Source organism: Pipistrellus hanaki, assembly GCF_964339955.1.
Source record: "Pipistrellus hanaki genome assembly, chromosome: 2".
NCBI classification, from domain to species: Eukaryota; Metazoa; Chordata; class Mammalia; order Chiroptera; family Vespertilionidae; genus Pipistrellus; species Pipistrellus hanaki.
The window spans coordinates 95,748,223-95,770,890 of NC_140504.1; the positions used below are offsets into that span (position 1 = coordinate 95,748,223).

Sequence of the window (22,668 nt, forward strand, 5' to 3'; positions counted from 1 at the left end):
ACTCTCTATCCCTCTCTCTTCCTCTCTGTGAAAAAATCAATAAAATATATTTTTTAAAAATAAAATAAAATAAAAACAATATAAAATGACAGGACATTTGAGCAAACATACCACATGCCTACCATACTCTAATATAAGCTCCATTAGTAGTTTCCTCTTTAATCCCTTTCAACTGTTAGATGAAATTTACTAGACTCAATGCTAATACCAGCTCTGACTTCCTTCTTAACATGTACTCAGGGTTAAGTCTGTAGTGCTCTAATCCAAAGGAATATTACTTATTTTAAAAGCTGTAAAAACACAGCATTCCTCTGGCACAGGATGAAGACCAATTCAGCTCTTCAGTCCTAGATCATTATCTATTGTTCTCCAAACAGTAAACCACTCTTTTACAGGGAGAGGCTGTGAGCTGCAGTCCTGTCTGAATCCTGGGCTCCTGGTGAATAGGAAGTAAAGGACTTTGACCTAGAAAGTGGAGGTAAAGTAAAAAATAAGGGGTGTAGTTGGGGGAGCAGATAGGATGAAAACAGGCTTTATGTAATTTTACACTCTTATAATCTCCTGCAGGTTCTGAACAGGGTGAAATGGGGTCTCAGAAATATGGAGGCTGCCTAAGTGGTCTGCTGATTCCGCTTGCACTTTGGAGTATAATTGTGAATTTACTATTGTATTTCCCAAATGGGCAAACTTCCTATGTATCCAGCAGTAAACTCACCAACTACGTGTGGTATTTTGAAGGAATCTGTTTCTCAGGTATCATGGTAAGTGTGATTTAGGAGACTGGGGATCACAAAAGGGAAAGTTTTTACTAAGAATTGCTTTGTCCCTACTAAAAGTTATCAATAATGGTAAAATTGTTTTACTAACCTAGAATTTGGGATTTGGAAAATGGGTGGGGGTGGAAAGGCGGGTAGTCGTTTGGAACTTGAAGAGCAGCTTTGTGTTTTGGTTAGCTGTTCATTTTTGTAGCTTCGGCAGGATAGGAAATTAGTCCTAATAAAAATTTGCGAGTCTAGCCTATAGAAATATTTGTCTTCATGAACTCTGTCTGTCAACTTAAGCCATTTAATCCCTAGTGGCATTGCTCTTTTCCAGAAAGACTTTCTACCTGCACTCAAAGTTTATCTAGCTTGATACTAAGACAGCACAGAAAAACAGAGGCTTGAAGATGCACACAAATTTGCATTTAGATCTAAGCTCTGCATTTGTGCCATGAGACCCTGACCAACTTACTCAATGTCTTGTCTTCATTTGGAAAATGGGGATAATGACAATTACTTTTTGGGTAGTTGTGGAGAGAGCATAAAATCTCATGTATGAAGTGCCTAGTACAGAGACTGACTTATAGTAGGTAGCCAGTGACTATTGTGATCATAAATACTTATCGAATGATAGGCAGTTTCATCATTAAATAGTGCAACATTGTACCTCTAATAAGGAAGAGTATTTTTTGAAAACTAAATCAAATTATGAACAGTAAGAACCCATGATTGTTTTCCTGATGACTCTTCTTTTAAAAAAATAGATCATGTTGGCAACTCAGAAGAAAAGACACTTTTCCTGGTCATATCAATACTAAAAACAACACATTTTACACTGTAAGCTTACTATGCCACCAATAATTAAAAGAAAATCCATTATAATCTATCTCTACATCTTTGTGGGGCTTTAATTTTTATAATACTTGAATAGTTATGTTGGAAAATAGTTTTCATTTTGCTACTATTTTGCAAGCTAAATTAGTAAACTTTAAAATATTAATACCCATTGCTATTAAAACTACTATATGATAGGTACATGATAAATAGTGCAGTCATTCTATTAATAAATGCAATTTTTTGGAAAAATTTGAAATGATATATTAAGATTCATGAGAACGCTGTCTTCCAAGTCCGTAATCTTAAATCTGAGAATTCATTCTGAGGAAATAATCCAAAATAAGGAAATAGATGTATACACAGATGTTTGTGGCAGCAGTATTTGTAACAGGATATAGTTAGAAGCATTGCAACATAGAAGTAGACAAATAAACTGTTTTACATTAATTTTACACAGTGATGTAAAGTGTAATGATGAAGATCTAACAACAAGGAAAATGAAAATTCTGTAAAAGAAAAAAAGATATAACAAACTTGTGAATAAATTATGATTACAACTATATAAAATATACACAGATGGGAAAACACTGGGGACACATATATGAAAATAAGTGAGGGTCGCAGAACTATGGGTAATTTTCCCATCTTTGGCTCAGAGGATAGAGCATCAGCCTGTGGACTGAAAGGTCTGGGGTTTGATTCTGGTCAAGGGCACATGCCTGTGTTTCAGGATCCATCCCCAGTGGGGGGCATGCAGGAGGCAGCCAACCAATGATTTCTTCTCATCATTGATGTTTCTCTCTCTCCCTCTCCTTTCCTTCTGAAATCAATAAAAATGTATTTTTTTAAAAAAAGGACTATATTTTCAGATTCACCATCATCTCACCTACAATCCCAGACAGTAATAAATGGAGAGAGGCTTTTCAAACTGCAAATTTGTGAATGGCTTTCCTTTGTCTTTTACAACTGAGTCAGAGAAATGCAGGTTTGCTGCCAGGTGGTATTCCTAGGTCCATACCATTTACTCCTCTTTAGTTGTTAGCTTTTGATGACTGATCAATCTTGATAATAATAGCTAACATTTATCCATTACTTACTATGAATTAAGTGCTATTTTCAAAATTGCACATACATTATCTCAGACTATATATATATAACCTCAATGCAAGAGCTGCCCCCTGGTGGCCAGTGAGCTCCCACAGCTAACCTCCTGTGGTCCTTCCCCCTGGTCGGCCTGCCCCAGTTGGCCTCTGTTGGCTCCAACCACCAGCCTAACTGAGATGCCCCACCAATGCACAAATTCGTGCACTTGGCCTCTAGTACTGTAATATCACCATTTATAGGAAGGACTTATGAGTTTACAGTTAGACAGTGGCAGATCTGGGATTTGAACCCAGATCTATCTCACCTAGAACCTATGCTCTGAATCACTGTGCTCAGGTTATGAGCATGAATGTTCACTAGTACTTATTTCTGATCTTTTTTCTCTTCCTTATGGCAGATGCTCATGGTTGCAGTAGCTCTTCTTGTCCTAGAGAGTGACAACAACTGTCAATGCTACCAGAGTGAAAACTGCACCAAAAAATACATGGTAAGAGCAACAGTTTTAAGAAGATGATTGAGTGGGCTTTAGATTTCCTCTTACTCAGAAACACAAAACTATTAACATTGTGGTTCCCTCACCATGATATTTTTAGTGCAGAGCCTAAGAGCAACAGTTTTAAGAAGATGGTTGAGTGGGCTTTAGATTTCCTCTTACTCAGAAACACAAAACTATTAACATTATGGTTCCCTCACCATGATATTTTTAGTGCAGAGCCTAAGAGTTTACTCCAAAAATAATTTTCCTTTTATTTATTTATTTTTTTTTTACAGTTTTTCTTCACCTTTATTCTGATGATGTTCTTTCACAAATTCAGAATTTAAAGATACATGGGATTAGAAATAATACTATCTTTTCCTGTCTGGGCTTTTGTATAGTCTTATTTTTTTTTCTTCTTAACAACTTTATTGAAAACTAATTTACATATAATAAGTGGTACCCATTAAAAGAGTACAAACCCATGACTTTGACAATGAATACACCCATGGAAGTGAAACAGAATTTTTGGACTGGAACCCATATTCTTTGTCCACCAGAGTTGAAGAATGAACCCAAGGACAGAAGATGGTATAGCAAAGGTGGAGATTTATTAAAGAACTAGTACACACTCCCACAAGGGAGAGAGGAAAAAGTCCCACAAACTTCCTATTTCCATGGTTTATAAAGGCTACATGCAGTTCCTATGTCCTGATATCCCCTCTGATTGGTCAATATTCCCTTTCCAATTGGTTACTATAGTAACTCCTGAGTCCCTCTTCCCTCATTATCCTCTCATTTCTTCTGAGCTTTCTTCCTCCTTTATTTTGTAAATACAAATCTCTTGGCTACTCCTAGATCCCTTATCTTATGTAGATGTATCTGTTGTCTCTCCCTTATGTTATGGAGATAAAACCATGCCAGGCTTCCTTGTGTTATGGAGATGTACCTGTTGCTGCTACCTTGTCTTATGGAAATGTAACTGGGCCTGGCTTCCTTGTGTTATGAAAATGTACCTTCTCCCAATCTATAGCCCTGTGGTTTTTCCATGGACTCCAATTATAAATATTCCCTAAACCTGCCTATATTCCTCTAAAATTCCTATTTCTAAAGCACCATCACAATCAAGACATAGAATATTTTCATCACTCCAAAAGAAAAATATTTTATCTGCTTTTTATCTTTATAGAATGATTTATACTTTGTATCAATAGAATCATATAGTATTTGTCTTTTGTATCTGGCTTCTTTCATTCAGCATAATGATTTTGGATACATCCATGTTGTTAGGTATAGGCAATGTACATTTCTAAATTGGAACTTTAAAAAAATTAAAATAGAATCGAGAGAAAATAATATGCCCCAATTTTCCAAGCTTGTGCCACATAAACATGAGTTGGGCTGCTCCATTTCCACCATTATTCTTCTTATCAAGATCATTGTCATTGCTCTTTCATATTTTCATAGCACTTTATAATTTTTTTACATTTAGCCAGTGAAATAGGTCATTCTTACTCCTATTTTATAGATGAGTCACCTGTGGTTCAAAGGGAGTATGTTGTTTATCAAACTAGAAGGAGTTTTCCCAGAGATTTGGTATGCATTCTTTGCAGCAAAGTCTCCACACCATAGCTGCACATTGCAATCATCTAGGGTAGGGGTGGGGAACATCCAGCCCTCAGGCCATATAAGGCCCACAAAATCATTTGGTCTGACTTTTCCAAGGCATTAGGGGTGAATTAATTAAATGTTTGACCAAATATAACAGGCTAATTTTTAAGTTGAAAATTTTGTATGGCCCTCAAATGATGTTATCAATATCCAAATGGCCCTTAGCAGAAAAAAGGTTCCCCACCCCTGATCTAGGAGTTTGGAGTTGGAATCTCACCCTTAGAGTTTCTGACTTGGCTGGTCTGAGGTGCAACCCGATTTTAATGTGCAGTCAAGATGCTTCTTTAACTAATGCCTTTGGAAGATTAAATTAGTTGCTTAATTTAACACTGTGCCCATGGCAAAGAATTGAAAATTTATAATATTCTTGTGTGTGTGTGTGTGTGTGTGTGTGTGCGTGTGTGTTTTCTTAACTAAGTGGACCCAGAAATCCCTGAGTACCTGCTGTTAGTATATTTGTGGGAAAGCGTTCAAAATTGCCTAAGGGAAACAATGGATTGTTTAAACTATAAAACTCAAGAAATTTTTAGAAAACAAAATTTATATGCCAATAAAAATCAATATGTTCAATTTGCCTAAACTCAGTATTACCCTGTTTCCCCAAAAATAAGACAGTGTCTTATATTAATTTTTGCTCTCAAAGATGCGCGAGGTCTTATTTTCAGGGGATGTCTTATTTTTCCATGAAGAAGTATACGGTACACATTTTTTGTTAAATGAACATAAAGGAAATTTATTACCTGTGTACGGTACGGTAGTACGGTAGTTGTCAACACAAACCAGACAAGCTGTGAATCCTGCAGTATCAAGAATTTAATCATTTATTCAATGACCATCCTGTCATCATCTTCTGGAACATCATCATAACAATCTAATTCCTGAGTTTCCTGGTGAATTTCTTGTGACTCCATTTCTTTCAGAATCAGTGGACCAAATCTCTCATGTTTAGCAATAGGACTGTCTTTAAATGAGTACTTCTTGTCAAGGTAGCCTGCTCGCAGTGCATTTGCAATGCAACTGTCAGTGATTTTCTCCCATGAATTCTTCACCCAAGTCACAACTTCTTGCAGTTTAGGCTTCACAAAGTTTCCATGCTGATTTCTCTCCATTCTATTTTCAATGTAGTCATTAATTTCCATGCACAAATTGTCTTTGAATGGCTTGTTTATTGCAATATCAAGAGTCTGGAGATAGGCTGTCATTCCTGCAGGAATCATTATCTGATCTATTTTTCTTTCGTGGAGAAATGTCTTCATGTCTTTAGCGAGGTGAGTGCTGGCTGCATCCCAGACTAGCAGACCTCTTTGGCTCCCTCGCATAACAAGCTATGCAGCAACATTAAATGGACCCACTTACTTATAACTGCTTGTGTGGCCCAGGCTTTTTCAGTTTTAAGAATAAAAACACCCAAAACACGTTCAATCTTTTCCTTCTTGCCCTTAAAAATTATTAAAGGTGGGATTTTAGTGCCATCCAGACGAATTGCCAAAATACAGGAAACACGTGCACTTTCGTAAGCAGTGGAGGGAATGTACACTAAGGAGGCACCCCGCTGTTCAATTGTTGTTTGAGATGATTGGCCTATAAACACTGCAGTTTCATCTATAGCAATCATGTTGGAAAGATTGTATTTAGAGAAGTCAGCATCATCAATAAAGGACTTGAATGCAAGTGCTCGATTAATAACTTGAGTATCTTCCAACCTGAACAATGTTGTAGATCTTCTTAAAGACAGTTCACTTCGCTGAAGGAAATTATCCAGCCAGTGTTGTGATGCTTTGAAGTCTTCGGGGGCTATGTCAAACTGTGTTGCCATTGCAAGGGCAAATTCTTGAATCTGACCCCTATTCACAACCAAAGCCTTTGCTTTCCTGTCAACAACCCATTCACAGATCAGGTCTTCCAGTTTGGAAAATAATGGTTGCTGACCTGATCCACACTTGTGCTTTTTAGCATTTCCTTTGTCCACTTGTTCAATGACGTTACCATACTCTGCTCGCCATTTTTGGACCAATCGGATACTCAACATCTTCTCTTTGCAGAAAGCAGTAAGATTTTGGCCCCAAGAGTCTTCCACAATTCCTTTCTTGTACTCTACGGAGTACCTGAGACAGAGCCTGGGGGGGGGCCTTATTTTCAGGGGGATGCCTTATATTTCACTCAGAAGGAAACCTGTAAGTAGGTCTTATTTTCAGAGGATGTTTTATTTTTGGGGAAACACGGTAGATAGCTTAAGAGAAAAAAGAAAAAAGTTTCCTTAAACCTGGAAAACAAAATATTTAGAATCCAGCAATTTTTTAAAGTCATAAAAATGAATTATCCTCATCAATTTATTCAGTACTATATAATTAATTTTCATACTACTTGATCTTGTTTTACCAATTTTATGAATGTATGAGTTTCTCCATTAGAGTTTTAACAATTTTTAGCCAGTTCAGAGATATATACTTCTTAGAGTTGTTTCCATGAATCTCTTTGAAGACAAGCACTTTTGCAAAAGCATCAGAACAAATAAATGGCAAAAGACTTAAAAGTGGCCAAATTAAAGATTTGACTAGAGTTTATTATAATATAATTGACACAAAATTCTGGTTATTTTTGTAACATAGAATATTTTAAGTTAATAATCGGAATTAGCACACATATTGTGATTAACAAAGATACTAGAGGCCCAGTGCACAAAATTCATGCACTGACGAAGTGTCCCTCAGCCCAACCCGGCAGTCGGGCATCCCTCTCACAATCCAGGACTGCTGGCTCCTAACCACTCACCTGCCTGCATGCCTGAATGCCCCTAACTGCTTCTGCCTGCCAACCTGATCACCCCCTAACCACTCCTCTGCTGGCCTGATTGACACTAACTGCTCATATGTCTGCCTGATTGCCCCCAACTGCCCCCTCCTGCTGGCCCAATCACCTATGACTGCTCTCCCCTGCTGTCCTGGACCCCCCAACTGCCTTCCCCTGCCAGCTTGATTTCCCACAACTGCCCTCCCCTGACGGCCATCTTGTGACAACGGGGGGGCAGCCACCTTGTGACAACATGGAGGCAGCCATCTTGTGATGATGTGAGAATGTGAGGGCACGAGGGCCACCTAGGCTTTTATTAGTATAGATTTCTTTAGCTGCTTTAGTGGATAGAGCATCAGCCTGTGGACTGAAAGGTCCTAGGTTCAATTCTAGACAAGGGCATATGCCTGGGTAACAGGCTCAATCCCCATGAGGGGGTGTGCAGGAGGCAGTCATTCAATGATTCACTCTCATCATTGATGTTTTTCTCTCTCTCTCTCACTTCCTTTCTGAAATCAATAAAAATATATTTTTTAAAAAGAATTATCACAGATATTATCAGTCATATTTACTTCAGCACAAAATTACTCTCTTTTTCTCCTAAAAAAAACACATTACCAGCCCAGCTGGTGTGGCTCAGTGATTGAGCATTGAGCCATGAACAGGAGGTCATGGTTCAATTCCCAGTCAAGGAACAAGCAGGAGGCAGCTGATTGATGATTCTTTCTCCCTTTCTCTTCCTGTCTCTGAAATCAATAAAAACAATTAAGAAAAAAAAAAAAAAAAAAACCCTCCATACCTCATATCCTTTTGTACCAAAAACACATCCTAATTGTTTTGACTACAAAGTTGTTCTCTTATTATTTTACTAGAGGCCCAATGCATGAAGATTCATTTAAGAATGGGCCTTCCTTTTCCTGGCTGCCAGCACCATCTTCACTCCAGCTGGAGCTGCCTTTCCACCTTCCCATGCTGCCCAGAGGCCCAGAACAGCAGGGGCGGTGCAGAATGCCCTGGCCACTTGGCACCTGCATACACAAATTAACCCACCATCTTTGTTGGATTAATTTGCATACTCATATCTGATTGGCTAGTGGGCATCATGAAGGTATTGTCAATTTGCATCTTACTCTTTTATTAGCATAGATTAGCTTTAATTATATATGTTAATTAGAATTTTAAGCCTCAGAATCCTTAATTTCTAGTGAAAACTAGAGAATAAACAATTATGAACTGTTTTTATAAATATACATTTTACCATTACTAGAAGTATACACTTTCTCAGAGGATAGTTTTTAAAATGGCACAGGACCTGTTATCATTAATTCTTCTGTAATAGGAAGACAAAAGTAAATAAACTTGTGTTCAGTAATTAATGTTTCACTATTTTATCTAATTTTGAAATGATCTAAATACTCAGTGAATTATCATCATTTAATTGCACAGTAAAACATTAAGGTTTCAAGTTATCAAATATTTTGGAACCTATTTAAATAGACTTATTTTATAAAACATAATATTTTATTGAAAAGCTCATTTATTATATATTTTTATCTCGCATTTATTAATTCACTCATTCATAACAATTGTGTTTAAATTACTAATGAAAAAGTAATGAGTCATTAGACAAGATTAGCCTTCATCGTTTGCCATTTCTCTTTTTGACAGATTTTTTAACATATAGTTAATCAAATATATATATAGATAGATAGACATATAGCTATATATTGAGAAGCCTCAAACGTCATAGAGACAATGCAACTTAAAACTTTAACATATAATTTTTCCCTTTTTCATACTACCATATTCAACATGCATTAAGCAGTTTATGTTTATGTATTTTTTGTTTTTAGATTGAATTTATAGTTTTATATTCTTAAATATCTAGTAGAGATAACAAAACTTTGACTAGTAAACTAAGTAGAAATATTATATGTCACAGATCAGCGAGCTGGACAAGACACCTAATGAGCCAATTAGTTAGGAGTCATTTTTATTTCGCGCAGGTTCAGAGCAGATTACTTCTGTCAAATTCTGAACGAACACAGGAGGGAGTATTTCTTTTTTATACCCTTCTAGTTCTTTGTGTAAGACAGCTTATAACCTTGAATACATATCATATCTAATCAAACACTTGTCATATCTATACAGACAACTTGTAACTTTGAGTACCATATAATATCTATACAGACACCTGTAACCTTGAGTATATCATATCTATACAGACACCTGGCATCAATATCAGGATATCAGTTAGAAAGCTAGCTTGCAAGGTCAGACAATTAAGTTTATCTTTTCTATTCAAGCAAAAAAAAAGTTATTTTACAGTCTAAAAAAACAGAGTTGACCTACACAATAAGAGACTGTCTAAGAATAACAGAGTAGTTCAAACAACAGTTTCAAACAGCAGTTTTTCCAGAGGAGGGACCGCTATACTTCAATGTGTGTATTATATTTAATGCTGACAACTCTGAAGTTATGCCTATGTTTTTTCTTAAAACCAGCTGTTTACCAAAGATTATTCCAAACTACATGAACTTAAAAAAGCAAATCTTTGAGTACATTCTATATTTCTGAGAATTTTAGGATTACTTAATTTATCTGTAAGTTCATTTATATCCAAACCAATTTGAATAAAATTCCTTTGAAGATTTTATAAGTTAATTTGATAGTACTATACAAAGGTAGAAAAATATCACATATCCATAACATACTGTTAAAAGATACACTTAGGGCTTTAAAACTTTTAAAGGATTTGAATAAAAATCTATTTGATTTAGGTATTGCCAAACAGGAAGTTTCACTCAACAGACAGGAGTTCAGGGAAAGACTTTTATTAAAAAAAAAAAAAAGGGCAGAAGCAAATAAAGACATTAATGGTTGGCTATAGTTTAAAACCTAGTTGGCTGTTTGTGATTGGTTGTTCTTTAATTTCATAATCCTGAGGCATTCATAGGCTTAAATTTGGTTTACTTGCATAGGCTCCATGCCATTAAAGCCTCCTAGTCTTATGGCCTTTCATTTAATTAATTTAATAACACATTTACACAAATATTGATATAAATAAGCATATAAACATACACACAGAACTTATAGCTTTTTTAAAATTTTAATCATGTCAAGTACATTAATACAAACTTCTCTAGTAAAAAAACAAAACAAAACAAAACAAAACGGAGCAAGTTAAGGTTATCTGCTCAGATGGCTAAAGCATTTTACTAATATTTATGAAGAAGACTTAAAATTTGCATCTGCTCTTGACAGCAATCTTACGGAGACTGTGGACTAGATTTTGGGCAAGGAAACTTTCATAGCAATTTGGGATTTTGTAAGCCTCTTTCCCTTTTTTTCCCCTTCAATCTTAGATGGTGTGGGTAGTATCTTAGTGATCTCTTGGGATGTTTACATTTCAAAGGCATGGTAAGATTTACCTCTCCTAGAGACACAAGAAGAATGTAGGTCTCTTCCTAAAAGAAGTTTGGGGGCATATTTGTTTATTATGGTGATTATTATTTCAATTTTTCCCTTTTTCTTAAATGAAGGACAGTTCTGTTTCCAATGTCCTGATCTGTTATATCTGTAAGAATTTGGAGATAAGTAGTGGTTGTTTGGGTATTGATAAATGTAGGTGGACTTTGAATTGCTATTCAAAGAGCCTTTGTAATTCAAGGATGGTTTTGTTTATTTTTAAATTCCTCACCCTGAATGAACTAAAGGACTGACACCCCTTCCCTCTCCCCCACCCACATCCAACTACATTATCTTTAATTTGCTTCTTATATCTTTCAACTAAGATAGAAGTAAAAAAAATTCTATAATCTAGATTCAGAGTTGTGTCTCTGGAATGCTTTAATGTCACACCACAAAGCCTTCAGCATAGTTGCTTTTCTTCTGAGTATATAGTTTCATTTCAGCTTAGGACAGAGCCCTTAAAAGAAGTTCTATCAGGCTCTGAATTTGATCAACTTCTGGTCATAGAGCTCTTTAAAAAAAAAATTGTTTCAAATATTTATATCAAAGGTTTACCTATCAAGTGACTTAAAACTAAAACTAGTACTTAGCTGTGAATTCAAGTGTCATCCCAAAGAAGGTAAAAATATGGAGCCCTCCTAAGATGGAGAACTGGTTCCAAAGATAACCAAAAGAAAGACTTTCCTGAGAGCTGGCAATAGTTAGTAAGATAATAGCACAAATGGGGTGCAACCCACATTTATGTACACCATTATTTGAGGGCCTTCAGTCTAACAATTGGTTGTCTGAGTCACTTACATGCCCCAATAGACAAAAAGGCAAGCCAGATCCTCAGGACACAAAACAAGAGAGATACAGGAAAACAATAACTATCCCTGGGAGGGAAAGTATCAATACTATTGGGTACCACAAAATAGAATATTTTTTTCAAGTGCCAATGATTTTTTCCCCCATTTTAAAACATAGTTTTTACTGTTGACTAAACGCCTAGTGCATGAATTTATGCATCCCCTGACCTCAGGGGATTGGACTGAAACTAGCTCTCTGATGTCCCCCAAGGAGTCCCAGATTGTGAGAGGGTACAGGCCAAACTGAGAGACCCCACCAGTGCATGATTGGAGCCAGGGAGGGACAGCAGGAGGGCTCCAGGGCATATCCGGCCTATCTCGCCCAATCCCTATCAGCCTAAAGCCAGTATTTAGCTGTGAATTCAATCAGCCAAATCCCAGCAGCAAGCTAATCTACCAGTCAGAACATCTATCCACTGGTGGTCAGTGTGCATCACAGTGACTGGTCGAATGGTCAAATAGTCAGACACTTAGCATATTAAGTTTTATTATATAGGATAGCATTACAGATGTCTCCTATTTTACCCCACTTTCCCCGTTCCTGCCAGTTCCTATTTCAGGACTTCATTACCCTATCACCCATGTCCATGGGCTATGCATATACTAATAAGTATATAAGTTCTTTGGTTTATCTATTCTTGTCCCCACAACCCGACATCAAGGTATATCACTCTGTTCCATGCCTCCTTGCTTCAGGACTTATTTTGTTAGTTAATTCATTTTGTTAATTAGATTCCACAAATAAGTGAGATCATGTGATATTTGTCTTTCTTGATTTGGCTTATTTCATTTAGCATATTTTCCAGGTCCATCCATGCTCTCCCAAAGGGTGAGAGATCCCTCTTTTTTATACCTGTACTAGAGGCCCAGTGCACAAAATTCATGCAGGGGTAGGGGTGTCCCTCAGGCCAGCCTGAAACCTCTCCAATCTGGGATCCATCTCACAATCCAGGACTGTTGGCTCCCAATTGTTCACCTGCCTGCCTACCTGATTGCCCCTAACTGCTTCTGCCTGCCATCTTGATCACCCCCCCCCCCCCCCCCCCCCGATCACCCGTTAACCACTCCCCTGTCAGCTTGATCATCCCCAACTGCCCTCCCCTGAAAGCCTAGTCACATCCAAATGCCCTCCCCTGCATATTACATCTTTAATAGATGAGGTTTTTTTCTTAAACATATTGGACAATGTATCTGCCATGTCTTGACAAACCAGTAAAAATATAAACTCAAACTAAAAATGTCATAAAATAAACTCCTTAGACAGAAATTTCATGAGACCTTGAAAAGGTGATATTATGTGTTTGTTTCTTCCTTTTTTCCTTCTTTTTCTTTTTCTTGATGTTGCATCTTTTGTCCTTTCTTTCTTTTCTCCTTTTATTCCTTTTCTGTCCTCTCTTTCTCTTAACTTTTCCATTGGTAGAATTGTCAGTACTTGAATCTGTCTTGATTCCAGAAGAGAAGAAGTGGGAAATACACTGTCATTTGAGGAAAAAGATGATCTATGTTGGGATTGGTGATGTTTCTTGTTTTGCTCTTTTCTGGTTTGTTTGTCATTTCTGCCGGCCCTAGCATCTTCAGGACTTGTGTGTGGGCACTTCTTATTTGTGTCTACAAAACCTCCCTGCCTTGGTGAAAACTGTAAGGGAAATGGCCTTCCTGGTGGGTGCAAGTCCTGCCCAAGGTGCTGAGGAACCCCCAATAGAGGCCTGGTGCACGGTGGGGGGCAGCTGGTTTGCCCTGAATGGTGTCCCGGATCAGGGTGGGGGTTCCCTTGGGGTGTGGGGAAGCCTGGGCAAGGGGCTGTGGTGGTTTGCAAACTGGCCACGACCCCTGGCAACCCAAGCGGAGGCCCTGGTATCTGGAATTTATTTATCTTTTACAATTGAAACTTTATAGCCTGGAGTGGAGCCAAGCCTCCTGATCACTCCCTGATGGCAGCCATTTCTGTTGAAATTTATGTCTCTTCTGTAATTGAAACTTTGAAGTCTGGAGTGAAGGCCTGATCCAGCCAGGACTGCTTGGCTTCTTGATCACCGGTGGCAACCCTAGCCTCCTGCTCTTCCAGCTTTGTCGCTGCGCCATTTCTGTTGGAATTTATTTACCTTCTATAATTTAAACTTTGTACCCATGAGTGGAGGCCTGGGCCCACCAGGTTGTGTGGAAAGCTTGGCTTCCTCCATTGCTATGGAAATCCAAACCTTCCTTCTGCCCTCTCTGGCTGCAGTCATCTTGATTGGGGTTAATTTGCATGCTTGCTCTGGTTGGCTGGTGGGCGTGACTCGTGGGTGTAGCTGAGTGATGATTAATTTGCATATTACTCTTTTATTAGATAGGATAATATTTCATAGTGTAAATGTCCCACACCTTCTTTATCCATTAATCTACTCCTCGGCACTTGGGTTATTTCCAAACCTTAGCTATCTATATATATATAAAGCCAGCAACCAGAACAACCAGAATGACCAGAATGACCACCAGCCAGGCAGCAGCCACTCCCTCCCTCAGTAGTTCTGCAGGTTCAATCTCCAGAGAACGGGCTAGGCACCAATGGACGAGTGCCACTGACAGGATCCCTACAGCACCACCATCCTCCTAGAACTGTGCCTCAGGGACCTCAGCCACTTTCCCTCTTTAGAAGCTCTGTAAGGAGCTGTGACTACTCTCCCCTGCTTCCTTGAGGTCACACACACTGGCCCCTTGCCTGCACCACTCCAGATGAAGTGTGATCACTGCACATATGGAAGGAATATAAAAAAACAAACCCTGATGACCAAAAGAATGCCACAGTTAACATCCAAAGTCCAGCTCAGAAAAATGGAGAGAAGGAAGAATTCCATAAGTTGGCCAATGCCAAGATATATCTGAGTGACTTCCTGGTGTGTGAAAATTATGTGACCACAGAGGAAGGAGTCCAAGTTTCTCATCACAATGCCAAGGACTTCTTCTGTGTTCTGAACCTTAATTAGAAATGTGATACCTCACACCACAAGGTGTGTCTATGTGTCCTCAATCTCTGCCTTGTTTTGCTGCTAAATTCAGCCTCAGTGTCACTGTTGCATCCAGAAGACTCTGCAGCTTCCTGAAAAGCCTTGGGGCACACTGTCTTTAACGTAAAGATAGCCGCGAACTTCAGCATCTTGAAGACTCAGAAGGAATTTGTGTATTGGTATTGCCAGCACCTTGAGGAAGAGCCATGGCTACCCATGCTGACCTCCACCTGCTCCAGCTGGGTCCATATGTGGAGCACATGCTGGGTCACCCCATCTTGTCCCACCTCTGCACAGCCAAGTCTCCCCAGCAGATCATGGGCTCTCTGCTGAAGGATTACTTTGCCAGAGGGCAAAATCTGTCCCTAGACAAGGTTTTCCACATCATTGTGGCCCCAAGTTATGACAAGAAACTGGATGCCCTTTGAGAAAGGGCCCACAGCTTTACATAGTTCCCACAGCTTTGCGTAATTCACAGTGCTGACCGCATGTTAACCTAAGGTGAAATTTTCCAGATAATGGAGCAAAGTGGCCTTGCCACAAATGACACTGCCATGAACACTCTGGAGACATGAAGGAGAAGGAGATGAGGCTCCACGGGGGGCTAACTCCAACAGGTACTGGGCACGCAAATTGACCATCACTCCAACACACAAGATGGCTATCTTCATATGGTCAAATATGGCTGCCCCCATGTGGACACAAGATTGCTGCCACAAGATGGCCAGCAGGGGAAGGCAGTTGTGGGCAATCAGGCCAGCAGGGAAGGTCAGTTTAGGGGGAACCAGGCCTGCAGGGGAGGGCAGTTGTGGGTGATCAGGCCTGCAGGGGAGGGCAGTTAGGGGTGATCAGGCCTGCAGGGGAGGGCAGTTGTGGGAATCAGGCCTACATAGGAGGGCAGTTTGGGGGAATCAGGCCTACAGGACAGGGCAGTTGGAGGTGACTAGACCTTCAAGGGAGGGCAGTTGGGGAGGACCAGATCAGCAGGGAAGGGCAGTTGGGAAGGACCAGATCAGCAGGGGAGGACAGTTAGGGGTGACCAGGCTGGCAGGGGAGTCATTAGGGGGTGATCAGGCTGGCAGGCAGAGCGGTTAAAGGCAATCAGGTAGGCAGGCATGCGAGCTGTTGGGAGCCAGCAGTCCTGGATTGTGAGAGGGATTTCCGACTGCCTGTTTAGGCCCAATCCCACTGGGAAATACCTCAAGGGGTCCCAGATTGGAGAGGGTGCAGGCTGAGCTGAGGGATACCCCCCACCCCCATGCACAAATTTTGTGCACCAGGCCTCTAGTTTTGAAATGAAAGGTTATAGTGGGAAAGTCCTTTGCCTGGAAGGAGAAAGTCCAGAGTCCTTGATCAATCACTCAAGGCTTTGTTCCACTCAGATCTATCAAGCTGCAGACAGTCTGTAAGAGACACAAGGGTTAGAGTGTATCCTATCAACCTTGTCTCTAAAGTATTAGCACCATAGACTTCATAATTCTCTCCTTTACTCCTCTGAAGGACTCCCACTTAGGTCAAACTAATCTCCTCACTCTCGCAACTCCACCTGTGCTGCTCTGTCTGTGAACATTGCTCATTTTCTCCATCCAAATTAAAACATTCTCCTCCCTATCAACCCACCCTGACTTAAATGTAAACATGACCATCTAGGTTAACACCTTATATTTCCTCTCATATTTCTATTTGTGAAGATATTAAAATATCACCTACATAAGAGAAAAGCAGGGTTCATAACTTAGGATTCTTAGAGACCACCCCCACTTAGAAAATAACATCTTCAATAAATAAGTTTAGATTGATTGATTACATACCTTCACTGCATTATATATGAGGTAATCATTATTTTGATGTCAAAATTCCAGAAAAAAAAGGAAGAAATTTAGTAAATTAATTAGTCACTAATATGGAATACCAAACAAAAATTCATTTATAAACTTGTTTTTAGAATCATGTGGGTTTGAATCTAATGTTCCCATTTTTGTCAAGACACTTTTTATTACAGAGAATTGAGTAGGCTTGGATGAGTAGAGGAAAATACCTATCTGATCATTTATCTACACTATCCCCTTGTCTAACTCCATGGCACTAACTTCCTTCTTCTGTGTTTAATTTAGACACTGCTATCAATTATATTCTCTGGCCTTGGAATTTCTTTCTCTGGATACTGCCTGGCTATATCGGCTTTGGGCCTTATCCAAGGCCCATACTGCCGCACCCTTAATGGTTGGGAATATGCCTTTGAAGGCACTGCAGGACGGTAAGGAATAATTCCTCAAGCCAAAGAGGTCAGAAATACCTGACTTAATGCTCATGCTCATTTTCCATGATCACTTTGCTATTTCATGCAATTATTTTAGTGCAGAATTTTTTTTTATTCATTTACTAATATCCAGACGAATATGTTCCTGCTCTGATCTTTGTTCAGATGCTTTTTCTCCAGTCTTTTAATGCCACATGCACTCACTGCTTTGAGGCTATCATGGATACATCCAAATGAAAGACATGTTTCTCCCATACTTCTGAACAGGACTTCATGATTACTGTGGTCTGGCAACTGTTGGAGTAGTTGGGTGGTTCTGGGAAGTCAGTCTTCCTTTGTGGCCAGGTTGAGCATGTGGTGTGTTACAGATATAAAAGGACTCAGCTGAGAGAGAATTATAGTGCCCATGGATGGGTGCCACCCAGAACTATGCCAGCAGAAGTAGAGCAAGTAATAAAGTTCAGGGCGAGATGCAGAGACACGCCTATAAGCAGGGGTTTGTAGATGGAGCCAGGAGCTTCTCTAGAATGTACTGAAGAAGACTAGAAGTCTGCTGAAGAGGCTGATATGGTAGTTCAGGTGTTGAAGGACTGATGCTAGATCACAGAATGCCTCCCACTGACACTGTGCTGAGCTTACAGGCCTACCACATCTGCAGAGCATCTCAAAAGGTTACAGGGCCCAGGCAGAGACTCAGAAGAGGGTAACTGAATCTTGTCCTGAGTAATCCTGTGCTCAGAATTCTATCAGAATAAAATGAGTGTCCATACTACTCCCTGAGGAAGTCACATTTTCTTCTTAACCCCCCAATGACTGCCTTTATTGTTCAAGACCCACATCTATTTGAGGTCTCACATGCTCACCTAGAGCTCCTTGGCAGAACTGCTTCTGTGTTGCCTTTGTTATGAAGGTTCCACAAGGTGCTCTGGCCAAAGCTCATTCTAAGGTCAGGAGAATCTGAAACACAAACCCCAGCCTTTCTGAGAATTTAGAGACAATCCTGTGGGATTGAAGGACTTCAGGAAAGGGACCCTATGTACTAAGTCCTGTTGGCTGCAAAAAAAAAAATCCATTTTTTATGCCATTAGCCACTGAACTTTTCCCACCCCAAAACCAAAGAAGCCTCTGCTTTTAATTGCAAGAATCTCAGGCTATCCACATACCTCTCCATTACTCCTTTCAAGTTGTCCTTGATATTTATATTCACCTGGTCCAAATTCTCTATTCCTTACAAACCCTGTTGGTGCTTATAGATTACAAAGAATGCCCAAACCGGTTTGTCTCAGTGGATAGAGCGTCCGCCTGCAGACTGAAAGGTTCAATTCTGGTCAAATGTACCTTGGTTGCAGGCACATTCCCATTACGGGGTGTGCAAAAGGCAGCTGATTGATGATTCCCTCTCATTGATGTTTCTAACTCTCTCTTCCTCTCTGTAAAAAAAAAAAAAAAAAAAAAAAAAAAAAAAAAAAAATTCAATAAAATATATTTTTAAAAAAGATTACAAAGACTTTTTACAGAATTCTCAACAAACAGTTACAGTATCCTTAGGGTTAGATATTTTAAGCTCATTTTCCAGATAAGACTCTAGAGGTCAGAGATATAATATCCCTTACCCAAGATCCTACAGAAATGAAAGTTGTGACTTCATATTCAATACTCTTTACCTCTTAACCTAAGGATCATGAGCAAAACCAAGAAATTCTCAGTGCCTCTCAGTGTACTGGACCATAGAGAATAGGAAAGAGAGTTAATGGAGGGGAATAAGAATGAAATGGAGTGGAGAGAGAGAAAAAAACAAAGAGAAAATAGAGGTCATGGTGGTGAGCACACCATTCCTTTCTGCCACAGGATTTAATATCCATAGCCACTTTGGTGGTACCCAGATTGCCCAGATTGCTGTTTTAAGAAAAATCATCTTACTGTTGACAAGATATTCATAGAAAATTCCACCCCGTAAATACATTTGATTGTTTTTGTTTGGGTGATTCTCTTTAAAGACCAGTTTTCCATTTTGATTTAGTTCAGTGGTTAGCAAACTCATTAGTCAACAGAGCCAAATATCAACAGTATAACAATTGAAATTTCTTTTGAGAGCCAAATTTTTTAAACTTAAACTTCTTCTAACGCCACTTCTTCAAAATAGACTCGCCCAGGCCATGGTATTTTGTGGATGAGCCACATTCAAGAGGCCAAAGAGCTGCATATGGCTCGCAAGCAGCAGTTTGCCGACCATGGATTCAGTTAAACAGAGAGTGTGTCCTCCTTATAAGAAGAGGTTATGGTCATGGTAGACCTGGAAGTGGGCAAAAGTCATCAGGTTGATTCAGTGTGGCTTTAAAATTATCTTGGAAGTTAATTCTCACAATTCTATGCTAAACTAGACTGATCAAAGCTTTTCAGCTTTTGCATTCCCACCTCAGTCTAAATCTTCTTAAGAGCTGCAGGACAGCAACACTCTGAAGAAGAGGTCCTTACACTGTGGACCCCAGACCAGCAACATCACCATCACCTGGGAATTTAGAACGTAGTTTTGAGCCCCACCCAGAACTGCTGAATCAAAAACTCTGTGGTGGAGCCCACAATCTGCATTTTCACAAGCCCTCCACAATCCTGATACATGCTCAAGTTTGAGAACCACTGTTCTAGAGAGTGTTGGGACAATGTCTAGAAATATCTAGCAGAATTTCTTTTTCATTTTTCCACCTGTGTGATTTTATATCCAGTGCCAGCTCAGCTCTGTGTCCAACAGCTCTGGCTAACTTCTGGACTCCCAGAGACAAGAAGTCTCTACTTCTCTTGGTATTGACATATGCTGCTTTTCATTGCATATTGAACTCTTCAGTATGTGTCTTGCTTCCAATTTGAATTAGAATTGTCTCTGAGGCAGGTAACATGTTTACAATAAATATAGTCTGGTGCCATATATGCTATATGTTCAATATATGTACTGAATGATTTTTTTAAATATACGAATTCATATTTAACCCTACCAGACCTGAGGCCCTGAACCTAACTATCCCCTATACCTCGGCTCCTGAACATTAAAGAGAAAAATCAACATAATATAGAAAAATGTTAGTTACATGAAAACAAGTGGTTAGAATAAGATGGAACTTGGAGACATTGTAGAAAATAGGTCTAGGCAAAGTACAGCAGTATAGCGGCAGATTTGGAAATTACTAAAAAATCAGTACAGCAGTCTGGTAGGGTTAATAATATATATTTTAATCATATATATTAGTGTCCCAAACATATAAATAACTGTAGCCTTATTCTTTGGACTGAGTATGTAGTCTTTGGACTTGTTGGGTCTTGTTGACCATTTCATTCCTCGATCTCAGTTTTCTTACAGATTCCAGCATATGGATTCAGTGCCTTGAACCTGCACATGTAGTGGAGTGGAACATCATTTTGTTTTCCATTCTCATAGCACTCAGTGGGCTTCAGGTGATCATCTGCCTCATTAGAATAGTCATTCAGTTATCCAAGATACTATGTGGAACCTATTCAGTCATCATCCAGGTAACAGACCCCCACTGGCATCTGTACTTTACCCATTTTATTCTCACTGCCCAGGATTCAATGAATTTTTTTAAAAAGTCTTTTAGAATTCCATTATTTCCATTCCTACTGCCTTCATCTTTCTTTATTCAACCCCTAATACATTTAATTTTTCCAATATTTTCAATGTGTCTATTGGTTTGTCTATATGGATTAAATCAATGTAATAGTAAAATCTATATTCTGTGGTGCATAATGAAAATAACCCAGTGTTTTCAATGAGCAACATTTTAGTGTTCCATGTAGTTATAATCCAAAGATCAAATAAATATATGCATTCATGTGCATTAAAAATTTTTCGTTCATTCCTTTGAATGCTGGTATATTCAACTAAAAATCCTTTTTTATACTGAGTCATTAGTGAGAATGGTTTTTAAGAGGTGAAATATGTCTATCTATTGGAATTATTTCTGCATCATTTGCTAAAATATTAATGTTAATTTAGTTATAATTTAAATTTTTTCACACCTATCAAGCAAGTCTGGAGTGAAGAAAAATTGTGACTAAGATCTTGTGTCTTGTTTAACAACATATATATATGCTCCCAGTGACCAAATGTGAGAACAACTGGTTGACCAGTCGCTATGATGTGCACTGACCACCAAGGAGCAGATGCTCAACACAGGAACAGCCCCCTGGTGGTCAGTGTGCTCCCACAGTGGGAGTGCCACTCTACTGACTGGGATGAGCAGTGCTCCCACAGCAGGCCAATCCCCACAGGCCATGCCCCCCACCAGTGCACAAATCAGTGCACCAGGCCTCTAGTATTAGATAATTCCATTCCTAGCAGTTTCAAATAGATATTCTTCTAGTCCACTATGTTTTTTTTTATCATAATTTTTTTTATTGTTTGAAGCATTACAAATAGTAGTACATATGTCTCCTTTTTTCCCTCCTTGATTTCCCTCCAGCCTCCCCTAACTCCCTGCATATACCTTCACCTGCTCCCCCCCACCCCATGTCTTGTATCCATTGGTTATGTTTATATGCATGCATATAAGTCCTTCAGTTGATCTCTTACAGTCCACCCCCCACCTCCCTTACTTTCCCTCTATAGTTTGACAGTCTATTCAATGATTCTTTATCTCTATAACTATTTCCCCCTATTTCTTTTCTTTGAAAAATCTTGCAACTGCAGACTAGAAATAAACATATAATAACAAAAAATGTTTTAGTCCCAATTTCAATGTCCAATAGTTTTGAGACCCAGTTTCAATGTCAAATAGTTCCTTATGTGTACATGTCAGCAATGATATCTGAATGATGGACAGATGTAGTCCACTATGTTTTGAATATAAACTGTAAATTTCAGTTGCTACCTGGATTATGAATCATTAATCAAGTCAAATTTACTACTTTACTTACTTTGGTTTTCCTTTTTTTGTAGCCTGGAGTCATTTGAATAAGGACAAGAATGCTTTCCATTATCAAGTTATGGTCATCTATCTAAGTCTTTTATTTAGATTTGGCAATATTCAAATGATATTTCCTCCATTTGATGTTTTTTGTAGTCATTTGTGAAATTTACAGTCCTCACTGAAAGTGCAAATTATGCCACACTTTTATTTAGATTTTTTTCCCAAACAATATGTGTCAAGATCTTTAGAAATGTTTATACATTTTGATCAAACAAATCTATTTTTAATAATCTATACTTTGGAAATAAATAAGAATAAAAGATGAAACTTCCAACATTATTTAATATTCTGGAAAATTAGATTACCAAAAAATTCAAAGTTTAGAGGAAAGATTAAATAAAGAGTGGTACATTAGTTGTAATATTGCATAGTCATTACAAATGATGTTTAGACTATGAATAGTGCTATGTGAAAAAGCAGATTATAATCATACATTTACAGTAAGAAGCATATCTATCTAAAATAAATAAAACTGATTTTTTTTT

At 38.7% G+C, this 22,668-nt stretch overlaps 1 protein-coding gene across 1 annotated transcript; it reads left to right on the plus strand.

Annotated features, from left to right (window-relative positions):
• The first annotated feature begins 350 nt into the window (after nt 1-350).
• TM4SF18 (transmembrane 4 L six family member 18) lies at nt 351-22,425 on the plus strand. Its single transcript, XM_084876001.1, has 6 exons — nt 351-478; nt 568-761; nt 3,100-3,189; nt 17,059-17,201; nt 20,546-20,726; nt 22,153-22,425. Exons 2-6 carry the CDS (start codon nt 585-587, stop codon nt 22,165-22,167), a joined length of 606 nt encoding a protein of 201 aa, XP_084732127.1. The 5' UTR covers nt 351-478; nt 568-584; the 3' UTR covers nt 22,168-22,425.
• The last annotated feature ends 243 nt before the right edge of the window (nt 22,426-22,668 follow it).

Bases quoted from the DNA above. Each gene is read 5' to 3' on its own strand.
- TM4SF18 (XM_084876001.1), top strand. From the start codon at position 585: ATGGGGTCTCAGAAATATGGAGGCTGCCTAAGTGGTCTGCTGATTCCG. The intron at 3,190-17,058 runs GTAAGAGCAACA...TGTTTAATTTAG, and splicing joins ACTGCACCAAAAAATACATG to ACACTGCTATCAATTATATT. The intron at 17,202-20,545 runs GTAAGGAATAAT...CCTCGATCTCAG, and splicing joins TTTGAAGGCACTGCAGGACG to TTTTCTTACAGATTCCAGCA.